The sequence below is a fragment of the Anopheles gambiae genome, chromosome 2, assembly GCF_943734735.2.
Source record: "Anopheles gambiae chromosome 2, idAnoGambNW_F1_1, whole genome shotgun sequence".
NCBI lineage: Eukaryota > Metazoa > Arthropoda > Insecta > Diptera > Culicidae > Anopheles > Anopheles gambiae.
The window spans coordinates 85,362,163-85,385,926 of NC_064601.1; the positions used below are offsets into that span (position 1 = coordinate 85,362,163).

Genomic DNA, 23,764 nt, shown 5'->3' on the forward strand with positions numbered 1-23,764 from the left:
CTAGCGGGAGCGAGCGAGATGCCACTACGCTTTGCACACAATTTGTCTGTTCGCTCGCACCAGCACGGGATGTTGGAATTGCACACAAATCCAAGTCGGCAGTGTGAAAGAAAGAAATGAAAGGTAGCAGTTGCTTTCATTTGCTTGTATTCAAACCAATAGAAAGAAAGAGAAAAAGTATGCACTTTTGTTGTGCTGTCTCGAGAGCCGAACCAGCAAAACATCGACTGCGAGTTTATAAGCACGGGTTAGGATAGCTTCTTTTCATAGCGTATGTCTTGTTTGAGACAAAAAAGCATGTAGCATTGGAATATTTTATTGAAAATTAAATTATTTTTCGTTTCACCCTCAGTTCATATCTTGTTCCTTTCAACGCTATAGTTTTATTAGTGTAAGCATATTTGAATAAAGAATTTAAAGTGGTTAACGGGCTAAAAACCATGCGATGTTTTTCTACTCATATGAATTCCCAATCAACAAAACGCGTTCGATAGGAGCAGTAGTCAAATATGTGTCAGATAAGATTATTCTTTTGACAGCATTTTTTTTCATGTATTAAATTTCAGCGTATAGGCCTCATTTATCATATTTATCAAATCATGTAATATCAGGTGAAGAAATGAATAAATTATCTTGCTAGTACTTGCTTTTATTTATCTCTCGTTTTCTGAATCCTTGAATACTTTGTGAAATGATAAATTAAAGACCACCCAAGCACCATAGATTAAGCATACAGGGATTTCGAGGATTATATAGACACGTTCAGCGAGTTGTAGTTTTGTTCAGGCATATAATAGACTCTATCAGCGAGGTATATCCCAAGTGCCGCAAATCCACTAAACGACCACTAAACGGGTTCTAAACGACTCAACCCATGTGCCACAAATCCACTAAACGATCACTAAACGGCTTCTAAACGACTCAAGTTCTCTACCTAAACGGAATATAGAAAGACTTCGTTTAGCAGACGGCAAACGACTCATGCATTCTAAAAATAGCGAAAAAGCTGGTGGCGCTCTCTGTTGGTGGGATACCCCAACTAGTTGAGCTTCATTGCTTGGAGGAGAGCTTTCTCATTTCCTCTGTACTGTTGTATGGTTTCGCATTGAAGTTATGCATCGCTAGAACTAAAACGGCGATACAATTGTTTAAATACTAAACTCCAATGGAAACCACCAGTACTGAAGCAAGTGAGATTTGAGTAATGGTCGTTGGTGTTGATACCCACGTATCTGACCACACGACCATTTATATAGATTTTTGCTCGGAAAGTTAGAAGGCTATATAGGTCATGATAAGATGAAACTTGCCGAAACTCATTGCAAGAAAAGGATAGCAATATAATAATCAGTTTTAATACGCCATCTATTAATCAAACCAATGAAGCTGTGGAGCTTTCATTTTTTTTCTATGGATATTCAATTTTCCAGTCGTTTAAGCTTAATCTGTGGCGCTTGGGTCGTATCACCGTTCTAATTCTAGCGATGAATAATTTCAATGCAAAATCATACAACAGTACAGAGGGAAGCAGAAAGCGTCAATACGAGGAAAGCTCCACTGTGTGGTTATCCCACCAGCAGATGGCGTAACCAGCTTTTTTATTACTATTTTTAGAATGCATCAGTCGTTTACGGTCTGCTAAACGAAGTTGTTTTTAGATTCCTTTTAGGTTTAGAACCGTTTAGAACCCGTTTAGAACCCGTTTAGTGGATGTGTGGCACTTGGGTATACACGTTAAAATACCGTACTCAAATGCAATTGATTTGTCACTTGGTTTTGAAAATACATTTATCGCGGCCCACATCTATTGATTTTAATTCAACACTTTTAGAAAGCTTCTAATATTGTTCTAGACATGCTTGTTGAAATTTTAATCTTGATTGCACAAGTGGTCCGAGGTTGGAGACCACTGGTTTAGTGTATTCAGGCACTTGGTATGTGTATTCTAGACTTAGTATAATGATTATTTTCTGGTAATCCGGTTGTTTTTCCTTACAAACGTATGTGTTTTAGTTGAACTAGCAGAAAACTATGGCACGTTAAATTAACAAAGCATACCAACTAAAACGCGTGCTAAATTGTTGAATTCCAACTGTAGATTAAAAAAGAGACTAACGCGTATAAACGCAACTGTAGCAACAACTTGTTTTCAGTTTTCCAGAGAATCTACGCTCTCGCCACTCTCATTTTAATCTTTCTCTCTCCTGGATGCGATTGGTGGAATATACACACGGAAGTTCCGAAAACTGGTGCAATGTTCATGTGAATTAAGAAACACATAAAACGTCATGAGTTGCACAAGCTCAATAAGTTTAAAATGTTGGTCCCGTTTTGGACGTCGGAAACCATCTGCGCTGAGAAAATAGTACAGTTAATAGTGAGAATAGTCGGAAATCGTCTCAGGTGCCACTGGTGGTAATTATGTTTTCCATTCATGGCATAGTTGTTGGAAAATGGTTAAAAACAACCTCATTAAAAAAATAAAAATAGTATTATAGAATTACTATATTTTAGCATCTATTTTTTCAAATCCGTACTCTACCAATTACTCTCTCACCCACTCTTTCTCTCTCTCTCTCGCATTACAATAGTTTCGTTCTCTTTCGCTCCTACTGCTCCCTTCCCAATCTGCTGTCTGGCTCCACGTAACGACTCTCGCGTGTCAGAAACACAGAGAGCGACCACCAGCGTTCGGCCAGCGTCAAGTCAACCCCCAAACCGCACGGTACAAAAACGGCGAGGGCCGCGGTCACAGTCGCGAGAAGAAAGTGCGCGTTGGTCGATATTCATCTCCCTGGAGTTGCTGGCAGCAGTAGTCGTCGTCGGAAAGGCGCGTCCAATTATTTCGTTGCCCGTCAGCTGGAGGAGTTCGGTGCTGTGTGGTCGTCGTCGTCGTCATCGCTGTGCCGTAAGGGTGGTTACTGCGCGGCATCAAAAGCCCTTTTATTCGGTCGGGCGGAAGATTTGATTGCGTGATTGTGTCGTGTGACGATTGGCCCCGCGCGGTTCGGTGTCGAAGCCATTTATTAGTAAACAAAACGGTGGTGGTGAGCTTGAAGGCGATCGTGAAGGGAGCAGCAACCGATTTGCGTAAGGGAAGTGAAAGCCTTCACGCTAGTGAAACAGGCATCAGGTACGCAGTGTGTGTGTGTGTGGCTCCCTTTTGGTTTGTTAGTGCAATTTTCACGTGCCTGTGAAGTGAGTGAGTGAGTGAGGGGAGAGACGGAAGCAAGCGAAATGGAGGAGAAAAGTTTGCTACTGAACGTGCACAGCAATCTGGAGCCCCCGAAACCGGACGGAAACACGTTTCTGATGCGCGGCAACTACCACTACTACCATTACGGGTGTGACGGATTTCAGGATATGGTAGGTCGTGTTCCAATTTGCTGCTGCAAAAAATGTGGGCCCCCACCTGAGCGAAGGACTCGGGTGGATTCGTGCGGGTGGTTTCGGTTGTAAGAAAATTGGGAAATATATACGCCTCCACCTGTTCTGCCTGTTAGACAGTAAGGAGTGCTTTTTGGCATTAAAGGAGAGAAACAGTTTCTTTCAAAATCATTAATTAATAACTTTTCTGAGAAGACTTCATCTAGTCTATAAATCTATTACATAGACACAGCCCACAGCGTATCGTTTTCGCTCAAAGTTTGGTTATCTAAGGCTTTTTCGTTGCAATGCAATAGACGATTTATCAGCCAGAAATGTAAGTTTAGCGCTGATAAGGAAAGCAAATAGTCGAATTTTGTTATCATCTGTCTGACGAATTACTGGGAATCTTTTCTATTTATTTTCCAGAAAGATTTATCGTACTGAACTCAAACATTTATTAGGAAAAAGCAGTACAGATCGATAAGCTAACTATTCTTTACGCCTTTTTTCGTCATTCTCGTCATAAGCTACTCATGAGGCGATAAAAGCAGGATGTTTCAAAATCATTCCTTTACTTAAAGTAGTATTACATTGATATTCATTAGAAAAAAAACACAACTTAAATGCATGCAGGAAGAGAATTTTCCATTTTTTTATTCTGAGACTAACCCTTTCCCTTAAGTCACTCAAGTTCCAGTACACTCCACCCAATACAATGCCAAACAAATATTACGAATTCATGGAGCGAACCCCGTGTGTTCCAGACGCCTGCCATGATGTCATCCTGGCTGGCGCTGCTAAAAATGGAACCGCACTGTTGTGTTATTGTTTCCACTTTGGCTCCCCCGTTGTTTGGTCTGCTCAAGCAGCAGCAGCAGCAGTAGCAGCAGCTGAAGCAGTACCACACAACAACGTTCGAGGACATACTCATAAGGGTGTGTACGTTGTGTATATGGGAAAGAAGTGCCTACCCCTCCCGCCTGCCCACCTCGGTAAAAGTGCAATTTTTCTCCTTCGTCCTCGTCTGTGTGTGTGTGTGTGTATTTGTTCTCAACCCTACAGCGCCTTTCCTTTCTCCCGACATCTACGCCTCCGTTATACATACCCGAGATTTCCACCCGTGTTTGGATTTTCCTATTAATAGAAAGATCTTCTCAGATTTTTCGTTCGCCGACTGTTGATTGCTGATTTTTGCCGCCCATATGCCCAGTGTATTGTTGTGCCGTGTCCGATGCCGATGCCTCACTCGGCCACGCTTTCCCTGCACACCCCTGCATGTGGGGGGTTTGTGTTTGGCCTCCTTTTTTTTAAACCATTTTTCAACTCATTTTCCGACCGTATCCTCACAACACAACACTCACCCTCCTTTTAGCTTCCTTTTTCCCACACTGACTCACGTACAGACCTACCTAAGCCTACTGCGAACGTTTCCTCCTCCAGAACTGTTCCATCATGAGCATTGTGTCATGTTTCACGTGCGCTTACTAGGTCGTCGTATCCCCGTTTAGTAGCGTATATTGCCTTCCATTGGTTCCTCTTCTGCCACGGTGTACACAACGATGAAACGATGGTAGCGCACCTTGTAGGGCACATTTATTTCCTTACCATTTTTTTTTGTTGGTTTTGTTGTCTTTGCTGTTTGTGTGTATTTATGTTTGTCCCCCCCTCCACCCTCTCTTTAACTCTATTTGCTTGCAACTAGTCCAATGTCACCGTGCAGTACTGCAGCACATCGAACTCGTCTTTCACCGCCTGCTGACGTATCGTTCTCTGCAGTGCAAGGTGGTGGATTTGCTGCTCCCTTCCTTGGAGGAGGTTTCCGTACAGTGTGCTAAATGCGATATGGGACGCAACTAATAATTACACTGATTTGTGTTGTACGAAGTATTTTACGCAAACAATTCAATTCAATTTATTACGTGCAATATTAGCTGGATAAATTGATAATTAAGCGTGCATTTTTTGCATCTTTACAATAATAATTTACATTTACTTGAAGATAAATGCACTTTATACTAACGATATGTATGCACTGTGTCAGAATGAGTTAAATCCTGCAAGTGAATGTATGGATTAAAATCAATACAAGAGCTTTTTGCTCACTATCTACTATAGCCCAGTTTATTTTGAATTTTATTCTCACTGATCACAATCAGCAGAATCCAAAAAGAATAAATTTCTAGTCAACCCAGATACAGGCTATTCCAAGTCAGTTTCAAATGTAATTATTGTTATTCACTGTATGCAAAATGTGATTCCACATAGATCTGACATTCCATTTCCATCATAATAATTTTTAAAATCTACAGCATGATTTTCAACACGTCTCAAGCTGGATTGAGTTTGACAGTTCTTTGTAATGTGTTGAAAATCATATGTTGAAACTGAAATTTTATTTTGAAACAAATAAACTATTTGACAGTTGTTGAAAAACATTTTGGTTGCGATGAATAACAATGTTTATATTCGAAACTGACTTGGAAAACCCTGTAATACAAAAAATCATTATTCTGAACAGAGACTAAATGAGTTGAGTATTCACCAAGGAGTAGTAAATGGATTTGTGTACTTCAGTATGAATAATTTTTACAGGGTTTTCCTAGTCACTTTCGAATGTGCACACATTATTCACCGCCTCCAAGAAGTTTTTAGACAGCTGTAATTGCTCCGTAATGAAATTTCAATTGTCACGCATGATTTTTAACACATCACAAAGAACTGTCAAACTCAATCCAGCTTGAGACGTGTTGAAAATCATGCCGAAAAAATTAAAAAATATGACGATAGAAATGAAATATTAGATTGATGTGGATTAACATCTTACACGCGGTGAATAGCAATGTTTACGTTCGAAAGTGACTTGGAAACCCCTGTATGATTCAAATTACTAGGAAGAATGAACTCACGCATCACTCATTTATACTTTTCACCTATTATTTGAAATACACTCCCCGGGTCTTCGTTTAGTAAAGTAAATTCAAGTATTTTGTGCGTGTTAATCGTAGTATGCTATTAGACATAACCGAAAGCAGCAATATGTTATCAGCTAAATGTAGAAATGATGCAAATTCTAAACAAAAACAAGAGGCGACATGCAACTAAAACAATTGAATTAAAGGTTCTAGCAATCAAACACTGAAATTGAAGGCTTTATTTTTAAATGGATGATATTTTTAAAGCTTAATTTTTTGTAGCAATTTATAATAAAACACTTCTAGAGACTTAATTTAAAATGCGATAAATTTATATATTTTTTTCTTGAACAAAAAAAAAAATAAATCTCGTTGTACCATTTTATGTCCCTTTAACTGTGCCTGATCTCAAGGGAATATTCAAAAATAATGCTTATTTCATACACTCTGCACTGTCGCCGCAGTCCACTACAAGAAGAGACGTGAAGCAAATGGAAAAACAAATCCACCTAAACAGGAAACAGAATATGTTCCGTAAATTTTCCGTAAATTAATTGCATTTTTTTTTTGCTTCATCGCACAATCACACTGCGTAAAGACTGCAAACAGAAAACACCTGTACCGAAGGAGGAGCGGGGGGGAGGGTGCAGGAAAGTTTTCTTTTGGTGCAGTGTTTTACGCTCTCGATAAAATATTGTTGATAGGCTGCCAAATAAAAAGAAAAAAAAAGGTTGCAAAGAAACGAATCGCAATTCGTAAGCAATAAACCATTCCCAAAAACCCGAAACGAAAATAAAATCTGCGGCCTTCGGTTCCCGCTTTTCCTGCCCTTTTCCATCCGTGTTTTCCCCACGTGTGAGTTGTTGCAACGTCATGTGCATGTGTGTGTGTGTGTATGTGTTCATATATCGTCACTAAATTATGGTCAGTTCTGTGTTGTTGTTTATACGCGTTTCCAATGCGAATTATGATGTGTTTAGAGAAAGAAAAGAAGCGCGGCCTATCTCCCTCTTTCGTTCTGGGTTGCTTTAAACGCAACCGATTAACCTTCGTGTGCCACGTGTGTATGTTGCCGTAGCGGAGGAGGTGAGGACGTTTGCCGCCTCTGTGCTTCACACTGCCCTGCGTTGAACTCAGCCCCATCATCATCTTCATTATCGCTGCGATTGATATGTGAAGGTTTGCGTGTTGTGTTGGTGAGGTCGAGGTTGGGGTTTGTTGCAAAAAAAAAGCACTGCTATGCTATGCTGAAGTTATGTAAAGGACATTGAAATGGAGGAGAGGCGAAACGCTGGGAGGCAATTATGCATACCGGCCAGTGTGGTACAGCAACGAGTACGAGTAATAGTCGTGCGGTGTGCGGTGTGTCTCTTTAACTTACCCGGCCTATTAGACCACATAAATCAGTGTATGTCCGGCGAAACGAAGTGGTGGAAAGGAGCAGGGTGATAATGGGTGGGTGGGTGGTTGAGGTTTTTATGGTTGCGTACTATTGATTTATTGCGTGGAATAGTAAATGCATCTTGAGGAAGTTGCGATTGTTGATCGTGATTCGATGGATTGGGTAAGATTACTGACAACGTTCTGTTGGGAAGTACTTTTTAGTGCAGTAGATCATTTTGAATGATTAGATGAAGCTTCCAGTAAGTTTGCTGACTATTGGTGACTCTTTAATTCATTCCATAATGGTTTATACACGAACTTAATATACTTTGATTTCTTCTTTGATTACATCTATGAATACACACAGCGTAGTTCCTCAAATTCGAATACTCCAAGATGGTTGTGAAGATTGCAAAAACAAATAGCAATCACCAAAAAACTAGCATAAATTAATCATCGTATAGTTTACAGCTCAAACGAAACGAAAATAAACGATTTTAAAGAAGGAATCAAACAGAATACTCTGAATAGGATTAACAAACTACAGATTCACTGTGAAGATCTTCGACTTCACACTACTTGAGACACACAAAGATACTTAGGAATCTATTTAAATTAAATACATTCATAAAACATGAGATGCGCTAGACTTTACAGGCCCAGAAGTTGCTTTTTCTAACTAAAAATCATTTTATAATTAGACAAAATTTAGTCCAGTATCTTAGAGTTTGTTTGAATCACACAATTTGTTGCCTCCCAACTAGTATCCCAACCTTCTTCGGATTCGAATTTCTGAAACTGAATCCCATTTAGTTTGTAATGAGTGGAGGGGGGGAAGGAGGTGACATAGGTACAAATTATAAACCATTTCTTCAATTATTAACGTTTTACTCCATCAAAAATGTTTTTAAAAAATGTATGTTTTATTGTAACGATCAGCGCGATTATCCTTTATCATTGGGATTTTCCATACAATTTCCAAGTAATCCAAATAAACCTGGATCCAATTGGATTGTATTTAAGTCGAAATCAATCCCAATCCTAATGGAATCACAATCTAATTGCAGAAGAGTCGCAATTTCAATCTTAATCTCGATGCCAATCGCAATAGAATCTCATACGGATCCCAAAATCAAATCCAATCTCAATCTTAATCTCAATTCCGATCCCAATCTCAATTCCTATAACAATCTAAGTCCAATTTTCAAGAGATCCGATCCGATCGAATCTTTTTTTGGATTGAATATTCGAATCTTCCAAATCGCGAATCTCTCAACACTACTCGCAACAGTTGCATGATATAGGCTCAGTTGCGGCTGATGTACTGATAAAACCCCAATTAAGATCGATGGACCCCAGGTCCATTGAGTGTTTTCAAAATGTCAAATGCGCTCATTCATAGCTCAAGATCAAGTTCTGTTTCAGTGAGTCATGTAATAAGCTTGAAACAGAAATGAGAAAAAGGTGTTGATTAGATCGATGGAAACTTTAAACACCAACTAGTATTAATGAATCAGCAAGATCGTTTAGTCACAGCCATGGGGCATGTAGAAATTCCACCAATTAGTCTATGAAATGAGCTTTTCAATTGAACGTCTTAAAGCATACCCAACGAATTGCAATAGCTAGTATCAACAATACCGAAAAGGTATTATTCTTAAATGAATGAACCAACTGAAACTGCTTAGTCATATCACAACCGAAAGCTATGACAATCAACAAACAACTTCAACAGCCAACTCGAATGCAAGACATTTATCGTTTTTTTTGCTTATCAACTTCGTTTGCTGCAATTGTGTTAGTGCCTTTCCCTATTTATGCTTCGCCAAACTAAACAAACCTTCACACTGTTTTCCATCTTTTTTTCACTCTCTCTCTCACTCACTCACTCGCTCCCCTACACTCTCCGTTTGTTTAGAAAATTAACTACATTTCGTTCCAGGCGACTAGCGATCCATCTTGGCGATAAGAGGCTACAGCTGTTCAAGCGTGTAATAACACTGAACCTTCTCTCTCTCCCTCTCTCTCGCTCTCGTTAGCCTTCGACCCGATTGGGACGATCTTTCGTTCACGATCGAATCAGGCCATTGGAATTGAACTAGCAGCACGCATGGCAAAACAAAGATTTGCGCCCACCACCTTCGCACCTTCGCATCGGCCGAGTTAATGTCACTTGTGCTCTTTGTGTCATACCAGCGTAGAATGACATTGAACCACTTCCCTTCGTGTGCGGAGCTTGTTTTGCTGCTGCAGGCACATCGCTCGATCGATTGGGTTCAATTTCCAACCCCCAACGTCAACTTCCTGGTTTCCTGGTGGCGTGTTTAGTGGACTTCTTGGGTAGAGTGCAACCAGTGCGCCTGGTGCATTAGTAATGGCGCTGCTGCCTCTAGATTGCCCTACGGTTTGAAATTAATTTCCCGACTTGACATTTGCAGTTTGTCGAGAGAGAGAGAGAGAGAGGGGAGGAGAAGGAAGGACAAGGAAAAGGCAGCGCGTGTTACGTAAAAAAGGTGTCTAAATTCCGTACCGGTCCGATGAGTTCCAGTTCCAGTGTGCTCTGTGCTTAGTACTTCCTACACACCGCGTCAGACACGCAACGACGATCATCGGGGCTAGTCGGTGACCGTTGTTATCTTGGAGAAACGACCGATCGATCTTTAATGGTGCAGTGTGATCGATGCTTCCCGCGTCACTATGTCTCTTCCAGTGTGTGTGTTTTGTGGCTCGAAACGACCTTGCCCAAGACGGAGAAGCATTTCCGATACACAAAGAAGTACACACTTACGTATGGGGAAGGGGATTTGTTGTCCGTTTAACACACCGTTGTCAGAAAGGGACGGACGGAGGGGGGGAGGGGGCGGATGATGTGGTTTCCATACATTGTCATGGTCTGTGAATGAAATGTGATCGTGGATGTATAATTTACATGGTCGAAAAATGAGCGAGGGAAACCTCCAACGGCTGTGTAATGGCACACCGCGGGGGGGGATGCATTTTGTCTTCCTTTCCTTTGTCAAGCGCATTTGTCAAGCGAAGGTAAAGTTGTAGTGGAACAGCTGGAACAGAGTATTGCATTTTTGTTTATCAAAAAGTTACGTCATTTTTATCTTCAGATTTGTGATTGGAAGGCTTCAACAGACGTTCTAAGTATTATTTTTATCAACAACAATCGCTGTTTATCAATGGAATGTGACGTAATCGATAGGATTGAGGTGCATCATCTTACCTTATCGAATTCATCGGAAGAATTAACTAATCTATTCCTACACATATGTAACAACTCGTGTCGTACGCGGGAAGCAAATGATGCATCATGCAGCGGCTCGGAAATGGATCAATTCTCCAAAATCAATGCGAAGCGGATCTAATTCGCTGAATGTCAAGCTGCAGCACACGCTATTCTTTCGCATTTTCCTTGAAATGTCAACATGATTCACTTAAATTGTATCGCTCCACAGCCAACATGGTTTTAGGAGGATTTGAAATTGATCTTCAAACATTGACATAAGAAAAAGAGTGTTGCATACTAGCAATCAATATTGTCAACGGTCGCTCAAGTGGAATCCATTAGACCTGGCTGTGGAACTTATTGGGGTTTCAATTCAATTCACACCTGGCTCATCGTGTGATGTTAGGGTTTTTATCACCTGCCTCGGTATTCTAATCCAGGGATCTCCAAACTGTTACCTGTAGAGTTCTGGTTCGGTGTTGTATTTATTCGCCCGTCTTCGGTTCAATATACAACTGTCAACCTATTCTCTCTGCGATTGCATATGCTGTCCCTCTCTGTCACTGCTATTGCACTCTACATTGCCCACGCACCAAATGCGGTTATTTCTAATAAAGGAAATATTTTTACTATTTAAAGAAGAAATATGGTGAAAGTTTCAGCAAAATAATGGTGTAGGGTAAATGTACCAATAGTGGTGCAATTTGTAGTGGTGCCGATGTGTTTTAATGGATTTAAAGTGTCAGGAAGGACAATTTCTGAATATTTTAACACAAACCAATTGGAATATGTTTTATCTACGCAATCACAAACATTTTTATCATGAAATACATAAAATTTACGAAAAACTACATATTTTAGTGACAGCTTCGTTGTACCTATAATGGAGGTATGGTTCCTATAGTCGTCGTATTGTGTTCCTATAGTGGTGGTAAACAAAGATGCATCAAAAACGGTGTATAATATCAATGAAACTTAGTTTCGAAGCTGTTTTGGTATGAATAGCAAGGATTACTGCCATAATATTGGTTTCTTGCGTAATTTGATCGTAACAAAATGTATAAATTTGATTAATGAAACTATTCACTAAAGTACTGCATCACACCTGTTGTCAACCTACACCCGGAAGAGTGTGCTTGATTTGAAGTTAATTTTTCTTTCAACCATATAAGCGAATTTTGGCCTGTTTTTGGTAAATTACCTACACAAAACTTATTTCTTTTGCTTATTTTAGTGAAAACAGTACGACATGTCAAAAATTTCCTCAGAAAAATCTAAAACGACCTGTTTTTATTGATTTTATAACTATAACCACTATAGGAACATGCCTGTTTTGTGTACCTATAATGGCACTATGGTAAAAAACACTTAAAAATGCATAAATATGGTCAAAAGGCAAATAATTTTAGTAAAACAATAACATTTCATAACAATTATGTTGTAAAACTTGTGATTGCGTGGTTATGTAGTCATTTAGAACGTTAACAGAAAAATGAGTTTCGTTATGAAATCCTAAGGATTTTGGAAAAATGTTGACACATTTCACAAAATAATGGATTTTTCGGTCACTAAACAACGGAATGGCCCCATTTAACTTTTAAACCCTTTGTAAAAGGCTAAAGAACATTTCACACTAACGTAAATAACGTAATTACTTGTAATTTGCCGTATGAACCGCATTTTAGTGCAATACCACCACTATTGGTACTACCACCACTATAGGTACATTTACCCTATAAATTTGACATTTTCAGCATTGTGTTTTTTTATCAAAGCTTTATTTGAATGTTCACCCATTTAGCCATTAGCTGCTAAATTAAAATGGCCCTCAAAAAGTTAATTTACAAACAATGCACCTACCGGTATGGTATGCTTGAAGACCCCTGTTGTAATCGATAGATGTATTAGTAAAATCCCACACGACATAGTTCAAACCTCATTCGGGACCGTTTCAGCCCTAAACCCATAATTGCAATTTAAGTAGCAAGTATGGATATCAACAAGTACGATTAAACAAAGTTATTCAATTATTAATGACACAGATGACAGATGACACAAGCCGGTTGTTTTGTACACTGTGTTGCGTAGTTAGGGCCGTGTCTGTGCTGCATCGGATGCGATTTTATCGGAAGGCCTGTCAAAAATGTTGTAAGGGATTTGACAGATAACGTGAAATTTCGTCGTTTTTTGGATTTTTGATCTCGTCGGACGCAGCATTCGATTTTATCTGTGACGAAGCACAAACACGGCCCTTGTACTATACAGGGCTTCCAAGCCAATGTGCACAGCATTATTCATCGCTTGCAAGACGTTTTTTAACATCTGTCACGTGTTATATTTGTATCACAATAATATTTAAATTCTTCCACATGACTTTCAACTCACCATAGAGAACGGTCAAACACAATCCAGCTTGAAAAGTGTTGAAAATTATACGAAAGAACTGAAAAATGTTTGAGAAGCAAGTATAACATTTGAAATTTGTTGAAAAAAATCTCGCAAGTCATGAAAAATGTTGGTGACATTGGAAATTGACTCGAAGAACCCTGTAAGTACTTACTTACTAATCCAGCGCTACAACAGTTTTGCGAACGAAATCGGTAATGGTCTTGCGTCTTCGTCTGCCAATCCGTTATACTATGAGTAAGGGTTTTTATTCCTCAGGGAGCCTGAATAGTGACGTTTTAATGAATTACTTTAAACATATCAACTCTTATTCTATATTGGGTGAACCAAAATGCAAATTATGCAGGCTACATCGCAAAACGACTGGCAAACTCCTGTATCACAGAGTTGCGCAGTAAAAACATAATTACTCAGAAAACATTGTTGGTCCTATGTTTCTTGTTAATCTTACCTGAAGCTTAATTAGCCTAAATTTTGAAACTTTTGACAACAATGTTTTGATACACAATGATGATATGCTCCAAACAGACGATCAACACGCTTAAGATTGCTTCATCGTGCAAACTTGTCAATTTTAACAAGTTGCCCCGTTTGGTTTGTTTTCTCAGTTCATCCATAAGACGTGGGCATGTGAATGAAAAAGAAAAATATTTACCCAGTTTAAAGGGCGAACGCCGGCTGGTGCACGGCGCTGAGGGGTTGTGTGTCCCTTCGAGGCGAGGCGGTGTGTGATTTATTTCAGTTAATTGAAACGTATCCCTCAGCTGAAGCGACCGAGCAAGCAACAAACCATCACTCGGGACACTTGGCCTGGCCAATTACTTGCTTCCGGTGGATGGACCGAGCCTTCGACCACCACTCTCTGGGTCATTCAACCATCCGAAGCGCTGTGATGAACACGGTGACGAGTAGTGCACTGCTACCGATCGTAGTGATGACGACGATGACGACAACAGCAGTTTCCTGAGGTTACTCCTCAAAACGGTCACCGGACAAATCTTTGACACAGAAAAAAAACATCATCCGTCAATCCGCCGCTTGGAAGGAGAGTTGGAGCGTTCCATTAGCTCGCGGTGTCAGATTCGCTTTCGTCAGATTATCGTGTTGCGCTGTTGCGTCACACGGATTTACGGTGAGATGCGGAGTTGGCGTTGCCCTTTTTTCCCCCGCCTTTTGTTTGCTCTGGCATGCGCGTTGATGCGTGATGGCAGAATAACCATCGCCGTGGTTACTATGACAATAAAGTGCGTTCTGGTTGAGATAAGCTCGCGCTTCTGCTTGCATTGAAGCAGGGTTTATTGAAACTCGGCACACGGCAAATCTATTAGATCAGGCACTACCCTATCAATAGGGATGATGATTTGCCGCCATTCTATTTAAGGCAAACAAAGGTGAAACATAAAAGGGAAATCTTAAGAGTAGTAATATTCTACGCACGTCTTTGTCTATTTGAAGCTAAAGGGTAATAAAATAATGATCTTGCAATTGCTTTTATTGGAAGATGGCATGAAAATCATTTCAAGCCATTTGTTTTGTTTTGTTTTCTTTTCAAAAACTAACCTTAGGAACTCTACTAAACTAAAGCCTTTGATTTTAGTGGTAATTTCAAAAATATTTTTGAAAATCCTATGTTTGATTGGTATTTTTTTTAAATATTTGGTTCTCGTATTATTACACATTCCACGAGTAGTCTTCCTTTTCGTTTGTCTCGTTTATCTTTCTGTTCTGTTTTACTTATTTATTTTTTTTATATTTTTGAGTTCAAGCGTTTGATTTTTCAAAAATATTTTTGAAAATCCTATGTTAGATTGGTGTTTTTTTATATATTTGGTTCTCGTATTATTACACTTTTCACGAGTAGTCTTTCTTTTCGTTTGTCTCGTTGATCTTTCTGTTCGGTTTAGTTATTTAATTTTTTTTTTATATTTATTTTCTTTTGTTTTGTTTAGAATGTAAATTTTTTGGTTGATTTCAATGTGTTGACAAATTTGTATAAATATGTGTTCATTTGAGCATCTTTTTCATTCGTAAAGATATTTATATTGTTTGGTCTCGTTTAGTTGTTATTATCAAATTTAAAAATATCTCCTATTAACATCATCAAACATTTATTCTTCTCAAAAATAGGACGAAAAATCATTCTTCTCTTTCTTGTCAGTAAAAACAAAGGCTTACCATTCTTCTAGGGCTTGCACTTTCGCCATTAAACACCACTTCAATCCATCTTCAATCCATCTGTACCGGTAGCCTTTGCCATTCTCACGCGAAAAAGGCAAAATAAAAGTAAACCGGCTTAGCAAAACGTGTGGCCACATGTATCAACGACGGGGAGCGTGTTCTGCCCGAAGGAAAGCGTGGACACCATTCCCCATCATGTGTGCCAGTTCTCATGGAAAGCAACACACAAACACACGCCGATACATCAATCGATTGGTTGGGCCCAAAACCGGGGTAAAGCACGCACTCGGATCGGCGCCAATGGAGTGCAGTCCGAATGGTTGTTACGCTTTATTTGTTCCGCCTTTTTCACACAAGATTTCGTCGACCATAGAGGCATAGAGTGCCAGCATTCCGATCCTATGAGCTCGCCCGCTTGGGTAAGTGAGTCATGTGGATGGGATCTTTTTCCCCCCGGGTCGTTCAAGCGGATGGCATTCGTGGAAACGTACATCCAGTCCAGTGCATCCATAAGACGTAAATCAGAAGGCAGATAATTAGCTAATTGTTGTCACTTAGCACGGCTTAGCACGGGCCACCGAGTGGGCGCGCTGTGTCAGTCGGTACGAATTAGTAAGGAATTTAGCATTTCGCGTCGAGTGCAGACAGGGCACAGTGGCAAAGCAGCAAAGAACGAGCGGATGTGAAGCGCACAGTTCGCATATTCAATCAAGCTTAATAATTACGAGGAAGTAAAACTGATTGTTTGTTTGTGCTTTGTGTCTGAGTGTAAGAATAATGGGACATAAAACCATAGAACTGTATTGATTTGAACGATCATTTTACGGCTCTTTCTCGGCGATGAATGTGTCTGAAAATTGACGTCTTCATACAACCCTTTAATAAGACACTACAAAGCAATATTGTTGACGAGAGGTGTCGTCAGTGAAGCAATTAAAATTACTCACTATTTTTACTCAATAATTTCGATCGAGATGGGAAAATTCCAAACAAAAGTGTAGTTCCTTCTGAGTCATTCGCATCAATTCGTTCCGAAACTGATGGATGCACCATCAAGCGCATCTTGGTTCTTGGTAATTATTTATTAGCTGCACCAACCACAATTAGCTGGCTGGTTGGCTGGCTGCTGGGGCGGTAATGTGAAAACATTAATTAAAATGTAGCTCCCACAACCGAGTTGACAGACGGGCGGACGGACGGACACAGACCAACTCGGAAATGCATTGCAATGCAAATCGTACAAACAAACAAAGAGGGGGGGACGGGGGGAAGGCGGTTGACCGTCACAACTATATTCGGCCTTGACGGTGTGTGGCTATTTCTTGTCTGCGTGTGGTGTGATGATCGACAAGTTTAAATGGTTTGTCAAGTTGTTTGCCATTGCCGTGACGCCAGTGGAGACTTTTATATGCGTAATTTAGCCACGTGTAATTGCAATTGTACGTGGCATCAATTATGTCTTTTGTAATGCGTTTTAATGCATTTATAAGCGTTGATTTATTGTGTTTGTTTACAACTCTTGTTTCACACTGTATGGTTTTACTCGAACTGGGTTCTTAATATTGTTCATTGGTATAATTTGTCAATTCCTTGTCGTGTTTTGTTGAGTTTTGTATTTTATTTTCTCACTAATGTGTTTGTATTTATTTCATTCTATTATTGCAACTGTTTTGTTTTTTATGACCCGTTTCACAGTTCTTATTATGTTCACAGTTTTATTTTTAAGTCTTGACTATTTTCTTAAATTTATAGTTAAAGCTTCACTTGTAATAAGCAGTTTTAATTTATTTTATTTCGGGATATTTTTAAACCCTTTTTGTACTTCATACTTTCATCTCAAACCTATTATATGGTTGTTTATTAATTTTAATTGTCTTTATTGAATCTTTTTTTATTATTCATTCGTTTTTTGTTAAACTTTGCTATGTTTTTGTATTTTTTTAATTCCACCTTTATAATTTGTCGATTTATATGTACTTATTAATTCAGTTCGTGTGGTTGAAGTGTTGTTCTAATTAACTTTTTGTTTTCGTTTACTGTTTTTCATCCTGTTTTATTTCGATCTTTACTTGCAAGATCGATCGTTACAATCAATTAGGAAGATCTAATTGCACAGCGATCAAGCGATTTTAATTCCCCTTTTCAACAGTTTGCCAACCCAATCCATCGGATCCCGAACGTCGTTTGAAACCCCGTCGAAAGCCCTCATAATATTGTATCAAAACGATCAGTAACGTGATCATTAAATCGCTGCCGAAAGCGTAGATCGACATTAAAATAATGTACTTCTCCATTCGTTTGCGATTCTCCCCTAGTTTCGATCATTCAGCGCGAATAGCCCCAACCCTTGACACGGTCTCGGTCTCGGTCTCGGGGGGACTCTGCGCTTGAGTTGATGAAAGTGCAGTGCTTCTGCAGTGAAAACACACACACACACACGCTTGTTTTCCGCGCCCACCGGCTCTCCATCGCCCACAAGTACGCGGCGTGGCGAAGTGGATTGAAATGATGCTGCGTTGCTTCTTCGGCCAAACCCGTCAGCATCCAATCGGCGGGCAAATTTTCCTGTTTTTTCTGCTCTCGAGACACCACTTACGTCATAAGCCATGTTGTTTTTCGCTTCCTTCACCTCGCTCTTTCCTCCATCTGTGCCCTGTGCACAGGTCCCACACCACACGGTCGAGTTATTTACACGGAATCGGAATCAATTTTCATTTTTCACCCTCCCTCTCCCAATGCAATCCCTGGCTATCATCGTTCTATTTGGATGATGGTCGGGGTTCTGTTCAATGGAGTGTGCCGAAAAACATGTGTGTGTGTGCGGGTATATAAATGGATGCATGCATCAATATCATCATCTGCGCCATCTTCTGTCAAACATTCGACGGGTTGTGTTGTTTGCACTTTAGAAGAATCGTAGGGAAACAGGGTGTGGGGTAGGTAGTAAAGGGATCCGTTTCCTTCCCCACGGTCACATGTTGTTTCGTTTGACCCACGGGGTGTGACCTAGATGACGTTATTAAAGTTTGGAAGTCGATTGTTTATTTTTCGCCGCAAAAACAGACCATTCGGTTGCGCTCGCTTTGCTAATGTTTTTTTTTAATTTTTTTTTCACTAAACAGCATGTGAAATTATTTTAGGAATTTAGCTCATTAGGTACAGTTGAGGTATATTCATCAAATGAATGTATGAGTATTATAAATGAAATATAATAAAAAATAAGTTAAAAAACAATACAAAAACAAATAAAACAACAGATCTCTTGCAGAAAAACTGAACAAACAAATGAAACACATGAACAATGAAATATGGTAAAAAGAATAATACATTCCATTAGTCAGTTAGAGAGTCAGTTAGAATTGAATTGAACAATCCAGTAAACTCCAAAGATCAAACTTCATACTTTCATTTCAAACCTATTGTATGGTTGTTTACTAATTTCGCTTTACTAAACAAAATTAAGAAAAAAACCCTACTTTTATAGAATATAGAACTTTCATAGGAAACGAGAAGCTTAAAATGAAATAATACTCACACTTACACAATAAAGACGGTACATTTGCCCAGGTCCAGACTAGTGATGGGTAAAGTTGGCAAAAATCCGGAGTCGACTCCGATCCGACTCCGATAAATTCGGAATCGACTCCAGAAGGTAGGTCGGCCTTACTTTATTCGGAGTCGTTCGGAATCGTCCGGAATCACCCGCAGTCGTTCGGAGTCATTCGGAGTCGAAGTCGTTCGGAGTCGTCCTGACTCGTTCGGAGTCGTTCGGAGTCGTCCGGAGTCGTTTGGAGTCATTTGGAGTCGTTCAGAGTCATCAGGAGTGACAAGTGACAAAAAAACACAATAAAAGGAAATATCTGATCACAAGCCACACGGCCTCTGTTGGCTCCGACCAACTCTGATTCCTGTCGACTCCGTTCGACGCTAGACGACTCCGAATGATCCCGGCTCCGATCGATTCTAGCCGACTCCTGACTACTCCGGACGACTCAGACGACTCAGACGACACTAAACGACTCTGAACGACTCCGAACGACGAATAGTCAATCCTTGCTATGAAGGGATGGTCCATACTAGGCTTGAACCCATGACGGGCATATTATTGAGTCATTCGAGTTAACGACTGTACAACGGGACCACGGGACGCGGATCTAGTGGTTCCATTTTGCCTGAGTCGGAATCGGACTAACAATAGTCGGAGTCGGATCGGAGTCGTGGGTGCACTCCAGAGAGCATGGGTTCATGCCTCTACGTTAGAGCTCTACAGCTCTAATTTAGATGAATTTGTATCGCAGTGTCTGAGCAGCATGGTTAGAGGGAAAGGGAAACTGATCTCAAGGCAGCCTTCGACAGTGTATCGAAAGACTAAGCCTCCCATCTTCGTCCGAATAGTGGCTTTGTTCGTACCTGATTAGTAATTCGGTGAAAAGAGTTCTCATGAATTCACTAATACATCGGGAGTCCCACAAGGAAGCAATCGTGGCCCTTTACTATTTCTACTCTATGTGAACGATATCTCATATGTGCTATCCCATGACAGCGTTTTAATGTATTCTGATGACCTAAACATTTTTCTCCCAGCAAGTAGTGATAGAAACTGTGATATTTTACTACACCTTAGGGTTTGTTTGGTGTGCTAGTGTACTATTAACTTCCTAGACATTTGTGTCACTGTTGTATAAACGGGCTTTTAAATACAACGTGTCAATAAGATCCGTGATCTAGGTGTACTACTAGATGACAAATTATCAATGTGTGACCACTACAATGGTAAAATAAGTAGAGCCAATAGGGCTTTTGGATTGGTACGTAAAATGATGAGTGAATTTAATGATTCTTTGTATATTAAAATGAAATTTGTTAGTCACGTTCGTTCTATATTAGAGTTAGTTGCTGTAGTGTGGTGCCCTTATGCGGATCGCTAAATAAAACGAATTGAAAAAGTACATGCTAAACACAAGATTTCTAAGATGACCAAACAGTTCTGAGATTCCCTATAGATTCAGATGCTTGCTACTAGGTTTAGAAAACATAGCAAATTGTCGAGGCAAAAGGCAAAAGCGATTTTCTTGAGTAAATTGTTAAATGGATGCGACAATACAGGATGCACCAAGACTTCTTAATAAAACAAATATTCACGTTCCGAGATCTAGTTCAAGATATACAGGATTTTTCGGGGGGTTCTCACAGTTGTTGGACTCTTTATTGACTCTTTCCTTGTATTGGATTTTACCTTGTCATCTAAAAGTCTTAATAAGGCCCATAGTTTTTCGATTGTATGAGCGTCTATTAGCATTAGGTTAGCATAAAAGTTACGATTGTATTTTATATCTATCTCATGTTTAGCCTAATGCAACAGACAAGAATAATAATAACAAATAAACGATAACGACAAAACAAGGCACTCTAATAGGAAAACTAAACTAAACAAACGAGAAATATGAAACAATCGACACAAATAATTAAGACTAGCAAGATATCAAAATTGTTGAATAAACGAAGCAAAAATTAATAAAATATCAAAATGAAATAACCACACACACAGTTTCTAATGCTTCTTTTCCTCTCTTTTCTGCTCTTCCTCTGAACTCTCACCCGACAGGGCTGGGGCTGTGGCTACCGTACGCTGCAATCGATCTGCTCGTGGATCATCGCCAACGGCCCACCAAAGACGGCCTCGTCCGGCGAGGTGCCGAACATTCCCACCATCCAGCAGACGCTGGTCGAGATCAAGGACAAGCCGGAACGATTTTTCGGGTCGCGCGAATGGATCGGCACGCTCGAGGCGATCTACGTCATCGACACGCTGTACGACGTGTCCTGCAAGGTGCTGCACATCGCGCGCAGCGACAGCATCGCCAAGCATGCGGACACACTGCGCGACTACTTCGAGCAGTACGGTGGGTTGATCATGATGGGGGGCGATATGGATGCGGCCTCGAAGGGTATCGCCGGCATCCACGTGAGCGTCGACCAGGACGTGTATCTGCTCGTGGTCGATCCGCACTTTGTCGGGCGCATCAAGACGAAGGAGGAGCTGTACACGAAGGAGTACGTCAAGTGGCAGAAGGTGGAAGACTTTGTCGACAGTTCGTTCTACAACCTGTGCCTGCCGATGCTGAAGAGCCGTGAGCTGGCGGCGTAAGAGTGGTAATCGCATGGTAACGCTTTCATCATATCATTGTGGTGGTGTGCGAGGATAGAACGACGCATCAGAGGACAAAACAGGTAATCTGGGGTCTGAGATAGCAGAGCTTTCTATTCCCCGGTTTTTTTGGACAATAGCGTTTTCTAACGATGCAAGTGAGTCCACACCAAGATCGTCAAGAACGGTTGTTGGTGTTGGAAGTTTCTTTTTATCCCGTCCCTTATTGGCCATTTTAATCGGACGTGTAGACCCAGGTGACGAACGTTTATTTATTAGTGAATTAAGCAAAATCAACTCCGCTCTGCCTATAACTTTATATATATATCCAAGCATATTACAAAAAAGAAAAGAAAATTAGTCCAAATCTAATCTGCGCCATTAGTGGCAGAGGTGATCGCGCGTGATCGTTTTCTCCCTAGAAGGGAGAAGCTCTACGGCAGCAGTAAGCAAAGAATAATAATTAGTATAAGAATGCGTATTTCTTTTCTATCTCTTCTATCGTATCGTAGCCTGTAATGTAATCGTGTTTAGGAAAAATGGAAATGATGTGTGTAGCACAAACGATGAACGATTAATTATGTTATCAGCACAGTTAGTAATTCTGTTTTTATCCAGCCATTGCAACGTTTCAAGAGAACACAAAAAGGATACGAATTTATTAAATTGAACCCCTTTTTCTCTTAATCGGTGTGGCTCATTGGTAAAAATTTAATGAAAAGATACCAAATCCCCCTTGGCGAAAACTATCCTTCAAAGGGACCAATTACGAGAAGAGAAATTACGTACGTACGCACGATTGGTATGTCTCAAAACGAAAGGTGTAAAATCAACATACATAACGTATCAAATTCATCTCACAAACCCGTCGACGTTTGCCATAAATTAGGTGTTACAATTCGGTAGTGAAAACATACAAACGTAAAACAAAAGAAACGTACAATTAGTGTAAAAAAAAACAAAAAACGGAAGTATCAAAACAGCTCATACAAATAATTCGCAAAGTTCCCAAACACAGGCGATGAGAATCAAACAACAGTAGTAAATGCAGCAAATCACCACCAAACACTGCCCCACACACACACACACACAAGCTGTTGAGTTCGAATGGAAAACTTAAAAGAAGGAAACCGAAGTAGAAAAAAAACAACTTTTTGTCTAAAAAAACAAACAGTTAAAGAAATTAATTCAAATAGCAAACAAAAAACCCGAAAGAGGCATACCCACACACATGGATGTGAAGTTGATGTAGTTAACCATTTTCTCTAGCGTAGTTGAAGTTGTTTGGTGTGCGTCATGTAACAGAAAGATGTGTAAAACTATTTTATTTTAACTACATGTAGAAAATCTAACACACACATAAAGAAAACGATGTAGACAAATATGTTAAAGATATTTTTGTTGTTATGTATTTATAGCGCGCGTTAGGTAGGTTCGCGTTCCGTGCCCTTTCAATGAGAGGGCGGAAACGAACGATGAAGAAAGATGAAGATAGCAAAAGGAGAAATAAATATTTACCGTAAATAACGTAATTTTGTGTTTTAATATAATAAAAGAATGTAATAAAACAAAAGACAAAAAACAGGTAAGAACAAAAACAAATAAATAAAAAGAGCTACAAACTACAATAGGAAAGTACAGAGTGAAACAGACACGTTTGTTGTTATTTTATTTCTGGCATGGTGTAGTGGGGAGTTTTATTTTCCATCGTTAACCAGGGGAAGGGAAGTGTTATGTATAAAGTTTTCAGTTTTTAAAAGGGGTATGCGCATCATGTGAGGAGAAGGGTGTGTTTTTTGTGTGTATGTTTTCTATCCTTCTTCTTCCTATTTTCAAATATTGTTGTTTTCTTTTGACACCGTTGTTGTTAACATACTGTTATCTAGATTTTTGTATGCACTTGTTTGTTGTTGTTCCAACTTTGCTAAATATCTTTGCTTGATAATTGTTTTCTTATTATTTTTTTTGCTTTTTGTTATGGCTTCTTACACATTAGTTTGCATTTTGCTCTGCACGCACTTGGGTGTTTATTGCAATCGATGCCATCTTTCGTTCGCCTCTTGCCCATTTTCCACTTTTTCATCTTGTTTACTCTCGGTTCATTTCTTATTTTGTTCTTTGTTCTCTCTCGCCATT

The 23,764-nt window shown here is 39.8% G+C and overlaps 1 protein-coding gene across 1 annotated transcript; it reads left to right on the plus strand.

The window, feature by feature from the left end:
* Positions 1–2,655: 2,655 nt before the first annotated feature.
* On the plus strand, positions 2,656–23,160 carry LOC1276194 (probable Ufm1-specific protease 1). Its single transcript, XM_315510.5, has 2 exons — positions 2,656–3,366; positions 21,086–23,160. The coding sequence occupies exons 1-2, from the start codon at positions 3,238–3,240 to the stop codon at positions 21,626–21,628; spliced, it is 672 nt and encodes a 223-aa protein (XP_315510.4). The 5' UTR covers positions 2,656–3,237; the 3' UTR covers positions 21,629–23,160.
* Positions 23,161–23,764: the final 604 nt, after the last annotated feature.